The 6080-nt window shown below is 40.0% G+C and overlaps 1 protein-coding gene across 1 annotated transcript; it reads right to left on the bottom strand.

The window, feature by feature from the left end:
- Nucleotides 1-954: 954 nt before the first annotated feature.
- nptx1l (neuronal pentraxin 1 like) lies at nucleotides 955-5390 on the bottom strand. The gene is made up of 5 exons (XM_026916216.3): nucleotides 4816-5390; nucleotides 4076-4286; nucleotides 3457-3701; nucleotides 2889-3068; nucleotides 955-2189 (listed from the first exon to the last, which is right to left on the bottom strand). The coding sequence occupies exons 1-5, from the start codon at nucleotides 5353-5355 to the stop codon at nucleotides 1968-1970; spliced, it is 1398 nt and encodes a 465-aa protein (XP_026772017.2). The 5' UTR covers nucleotides 5356-5390; the 3' UTR covers nucleotides 955-1967.
- Nucleotides 5391-6080: the final 690 nt, after the last annotated feature.

Genomic DNA, 6080 nt, shown 5'->3' with positions numbered 1-6080 from the left:
ATGGTTTGCTAAATGAACTGGAAGAGTGAAAGGGCATCATCATGACATGCTATCTGTACTTGTAGTACTTTGTACTACTTTTTTGAGGCAGAAAACCATTTTTAGTGCTGGCTCTTGCCATCCAATTTCAAGTGTGTGAGAATTGAGGGCCTAATCAGTGGCAGACTGTTTACCTCAAGTGATATGAGTCTCCATGTCCTTTCCCAATTCAAGGTGATCAAATACCTCCTGGAATTCTCTCTTGATCTCGTTGCTTGTGCAGCATTGTGTGATTGAAAGTTGCAGTGTCCTATTTTAGCACTCTTCCAGTAAGAAGCACAGGGACCTGGCAAATCTTATCAACTTCCATGGGGAAAGTAGAAGGTGCGCTAGCAAACATAATGGCACATTGCATGATAAAACCCTTGCATTTTTACAGTGAACCATCATATTTGTCATGTTTTACAGTGAACATCGACCGGATTAATTACACAAGTGGTGTTCACCTGTGTTTGAACCAGTTTGAGTTGATTTGTGCTTTGTGACATGGTGCATTCTCATGCTGGAATTATCTATTATAATATGGGTAAATTGTGGCCATAAAGAGATGCACATGGTCAGCAACAATACTCAAGACAGGCTGTGGCATTAAAACTATTTGACTGGCAATAAGAGGCCCAGTGTATGCCAAAAAACACTCCCCACACCATTTAACCAGCCAGAACCATTGAGACAAGGCAGGATGAGTCCATGGATTCATGCAGTTGATGTCAAATTCTGACTGCTGCCACATGATTGGCTGATTAGATTGCATGAATGAGAAAGTGTCCAGGTGTTCAGTGAGTGTATTTTCACCATTGACTGTAAAAGTATAAAAAATAGAAAATATAAACTTTTTCATATATAAAGAATACCTACTAGTATATTACAAAGCAGGCACAAAGGAGTCATAAATAAACTCTGTAATTTTGCTGATTTAGGTATCACAATTTTATTACAAACATTAGATCTTTTTTTCATATTTTAGTGCTGCCATGCTTTTAGCATAGAACAATACAGTATAAAATCTGAACCCAAAAAGAGAATAGGAAAAGCAGATTTGATTGTTGATGCTGCTGTAGTATTTATGACTTTCATGCTGTTTTCCTGTAAAGAACATTCCTTACAAAATAGAAACACGTGTCGAACACACTATGGGTCATGTGCTTTTAGACAAATTGCTTCAAATGTGCAATGACTGCCAACTGTAGTGTTATGACAATAATCAATATAGCTTTCAGAATCAATAATTACACAAGGAAATAAACACACATGTACACATACTTGCAAATATTAAATAATGCAAATATTAAATAATGACCTTTAAGATTTTTCAACAGCCCAAAGGCACACAGGTTTGTAAAATGTTGGCAACTCCAAGGCTTTTCACGCACATGCACACACACTCGCATACACACGCAACATGAAAACTCACAAGGAAAAAAATGATTTCACTTTTGTTCTTGATTTTACATTCTTTTTTTTAGATCCTCCTACTGTTCACAGTGAAAATGCCAGTGTTATTCTTGTATGGAAAAGTAGGTAATATGACATCACAAATTTAATGTAAATCTACCTGGCTTTGTGCACTAATGATAACTCATATGATCAGAATCAGATGCCTTTGCCATTGGGTGTCAAGCAGGCTAACTGTTCAATAAGGCATCATTTGCCCAGCAGAAGATTAGAAAAAATGTGGGTAATAATGCAGTGTTGTCAGAATAGAAACCGTTTCAAGTTTCTCTTCGGTTTCGAAATCCAAAATAGATGTGGGTACGTATTTCTTTTCATAAACTAAAAAAAACTTCTCAAGTGTTCACAAGAATTCTCAAACACTAACAAAAAATCCAGATGATATTTGTTTTGTTGCCATGGTCATCTCCATAGCTTTTAAATTATATCTGATGATGAACTGGATGATATCTTGTTAGCTTTATAATTCCCATAGTTCAGTTCAGTTGGCGGCAAGCTTCGAAGGTCCATTTGGATACTCCACCATAGATCTCAATGCTGGTCTCCAGCCAGGAGAAGACATTACCCACTTGTGCTTTGCTGCTGCATGTTGCCAAATTATAAATCTCTCCTACAGTTAGTTTTCGGTCCCAGATGTTAAAATTGGCCATGTCACCCACAAATGCCTGAGTAGCATCAAATCCTCCACCAAGAGTGTCCTGTAAAAAAAAAACATTAGAATGTGTAGTGAGTTGATCATAAAAAGTTTATTATTCCTTATTAAGGTAGTAAAGAATAGTGGTTATTCCTTATTAAAGCTAATAAAAAACTTCTTTTATTCTAATAAAAGGCAGTTTCACAACCTAAGCAGTCATCAACTTGTGGACCACGGTCTGGATGTAGACCCAGCAAAGTATTTCAGGGGACCAAACTACTGCAGCAGACTCGAAAAAATATATGAAAAAAATGGCCATAAACTACAGCGACTGTAGTTTTCTAAACATGAACCAGAGCGATTTCTGTTATGAAGGCAGCTAATCAGTCCAGAGATTAATTACAAAACTAGAATAGTGAACTGAAGACATGGCTTCTTTTTAAAAAAAAAAGAAAAAAAAAAAAGGTTGATGACAAAAACATCACGTTTAAAGATGATTGGACAGTGAAGTGTGCATTTCCCCATAAGAAAATGATAGCTGTTTCTATTTCTTAGTCAAAATGTGTACCCTGATTTTACTCACAGTGAACAGGTCTAATGCTTTGCAGTATTGCAAATAATTAGACAAACAAAAATATTTTCTGCAATTGATTTAACAAATTTGTTGGCACGTTTACATTTCTTTGCAATATTACTACTACAAACATTCACTATCTCAAATCTTTCCTTAATGCAAGGAGAAGGTTAAAGAGAATTCTCCTACCTGTTCTTGTCCTAATATGAGCATGCCTTGTGGTTTAATTGGATGATATGGTGCCAGATTCTCCCCGCTTCCTCTCAACACGCCATCTTGGAAGGCATCCCACACTCCATCACGCGTCGTCCACGTAACACAGATGTGATGCCATTTTCCATCATTAATGAGAAAAGGCAGCTTTGCAACCTAAATCAAGGGATAATAAAATATATAATGAAATTAATATATAGAATATATATTAATAAGGGAACAGTAAAGGAACATATGCCTCTTGATGTCTTGATTCTTTAAGAAGTTTTTAATTTCAGTTCTTAATAGCCTTAATATGTATTTGACTACTACAGCACTAGCAATCTGACAATGCAAGTATGGTTCTCAGATATGCTAAATCAGATTTTGAAAATTAAATGTAGTGCGTCATAATACAGAAATCCACCAGAATTGTTGTAGACAAATTTCAATAATGATCAATAACTAAAATCAGTCTTTAAAGTTCTCAAGTTAATATGAAAATCATGCTTAATACTTGAATGACAAATATAGGAATTCAAGATAATGCCCATAAACTGTATACCTTGTCATTAACAAGAATCTCCATTGGGTTGTTTCCCCACTCAATAAGAACTAACTCATTGGCCTGGCCAGGGACAGCGTATGAGAATGGCGTTCCCACTCCTGGTGATGCATTAGACTTAATCCACATACACACGGTGAAGGCGTACATCTCTGGGAGGCTTTTTTTCACTTTAGCGTACATGTAATTGGTCCTCAGGGGGAACGTCAACTGGAATTTGTCCAGTGGTCTGGCTTCCTTTTGACCTGTGGGTTTAAAAAAATCTTTATTAAACATTTATCTTCCCCTGTACATACTGGCATGAAAAAAAAATCTGACTTCTATATCAGTGAACCCCCTACTGAAGTATAAAGGTGGACTCAGATATGCAAAGCAATGCAGCTCCTCATCACGCCCCCCCTCCCCCCTCCTCCCTCTCTCACCCTCTCTCCCTCCTCCACCACTGACATCTCCTGCGACATTCCCGACTCAGCGACGTGCCACTGGTTTCTTATATCAGGGTATCATTTGCTTATGATGCAGCCATAAGTGGGGGGAAAAAACGCATCGATCCTACAGATGAACATATAATCTGTCTTATGTGATAACCCGATTCCCGTGAACAGAAGTGCGCGTTCACCTTTCTCCAGGTCGCTGAGGCGCTGGTGCAGAGATGTAAGTGTAGCCTCGACTTGGCCGCGCTGCGCGCTCTCGTTGCGCGCGGCCGGTCTGCCCTCCTCCTCCACGGCGTTAACGCGGGCCAGCACCTGGCGCTCCAAGTCGTCGATTTTGCTCTGCAGCAGATCCTTTAGGCTGTTTGCCGGAGCTGAGCCGTTACTTCGGCTGAATTGCTACGGAGGACAAAATGCGTCAGAGAAAAAAAAACATATAGTCAATTTCTACACGAAATCCGACTCGGATTTCATCCGGGACAAAGAGAACTGCCAAAGCAGGATTAACTTCTTTACAGGGTTTTCTGCTGCAGACAGAGTAGAGTGCGATTTTGGGCAGGCTGCAAAATTTACCATTAGACCTTTGTCCTCAGGTGGACAGATTTGTGCATAAGCTGGAGTTCAGCAATGTTTTTTTTTAAATGCTTTTGAATTCAATAAAGTTTACAGAGTCTGAGGTAGTAGTTAAAACAGCCAGATGCCTTATAACCTCCTGAATAGTCTACTACAGCAGAACTAATGAATAATTCTACGTGAAGTAATAAATAAGTCCTAAAATATTCAAAACAAGTCCTATATACTCCATGGAGTGATGTACTCTTTGTTCTACTAATGCGCTAAAGAAGAGTTACATTTTTCCGCACTACAGAATTACACTGCGGTGAATTAAGCTCGTGGGAAACACTTCGCGCAAAACGTCTTCTCATACCTCCAGGTTTTCTAATCTTTGCTTTAGATTCTGCAAAGTCTGCGAGAGTTGGGCGAGTGTCTCACTAGGACCCCTCGACACATCCCCCATGGTGTTTTTGGAGCCCGACTCCTTGCGCCTCCCTCCTCCTCCTCCTCCTCCTCCAGCCTCGGGAGCGCTCTGGCTCTCGCAGCGCGCCAGCTTAGCCGTGAGCTCTCTGATGGTCTCCTTCTGGTTCACGATGGTTTCTTTCTGCTGGAGCACCGTCTCCCTGAGCTGCATGACCGTGGCTCTAAGCTCCTCACCGGGCACACTGTTCTGCAGCGTGGCCGTGCAAATGTCCACGTCTTTGGGCACGGATGTACAGATAAACTGCGTCGGACCGAAATCTTGCCCAAAGGCATTAGCCAACAAGCAATAAAGTGCGAAAAGTTTCCAGTGGGTTCCACTAGCTCTGGCCTCCATGGTATGGGTGTGTGTGGCGTTTTCTAGGGTGCCGGCTGATTTCAGCACCATGGAGCTGTTCACTGTGTGTAATCCGATTTGGGGCGCGCGCCGCATTTATATAGCGCATGGTCTGCGGCGGACAGGTTCGTTTGCGTCATGACCGGGGAGGAAGCCTTCGACCAATCAGCGTCGAGCTCGTCCATCCGCTTTCAGGTGGAAAGCGTGTCATTACAGTGGGGAACAGTGGGGGTTATCAACGCCAACAAGTCCAGTGTCGTACCAAAGTGTAGCATCAGGGTGATGATTTGCGCCTTTTGCATGTAAACTATTTACTTTACTTGGAAATCTTTCAGAAAAATAATTTAAGGTAGTCTACATAAATAGTCTATGAGGACTACTTGTCTAAAAACTAGTCAAAGCTTCCACTTTCCAATGCCATACCTTTATATCTGAGAGTGGAACCCTAACCTTAAACCTTGTATCTTTTTATAGAGTTTGAGATGAGAATTATTATGAATTTAAACTTGGGTGAAGAAAAAAAAAACATATTACATGAGACATTTTTTTGTTAAATTAACCACCGTTTATTCATTTGCAATTAGTGACTAACATCTGGTAACACATGTTTTTAATGCAGTTTCCATTGAAGACAGTATTTAAATTTAATGAACATACAAATTATATTCTGCTATTCCACACATTAATGTGTTATTGCCACAGTGATGGAAAGTATTTGCTGCAATCGGAAATTACATTATTTTCCTTGACGACAGTCCTAGAAAGTTCCAGTTAAAGAAGTGATTTTGTGTCTGAGCTGTGAGTGTTGTTCCCAGTTTGAT

Source organism: Pangasianodon hypophthalmus, chromosome 13 (assembly GCF_027358585.1).
Source record: "Pangasianodon hypophthalmus isolate fPanHyp1 chromosome 13, fPanHyp1.pri, whole genome shotgun sequence".
NCBI classification, from domain to species: Eukaryota; Metazoa; Chordata; class Actinopteri; order Siluriformes; family Pangasiidae; genus Pangasianodon; species Pangasianodon hypophthalmus.
The sequence above is the reverse complement of the archived record's forward strand: the minus strand, read 5'-3'. Positions and strand labels throughout refer to the sequence as shown.

Bases quoted from the DNA above. Each gene is read 5' to 3' on its own strand.
- nptx1l (XM_026916216.3), bottom strand. From the start codon at position 5,355: ATGCGGCGCGCGCCCCAAATCGGATTACACACAGTGAACAGCTCCATG. The intron at 3,069-3,456 runs GTATACAGTTTA...CCCTTGATTTAG, and splicing joins AGATTCTTGTTAATGACAAG to GTTGCAAAGCTGCCTTTTCT. The intron at 2,190-2,888 runs GTAGGAGAATTC...TTTTTTTTACAG, and splicing joins TCATATTAGGACAAGAACAG to GACACTCTTGGTGGAGGATT.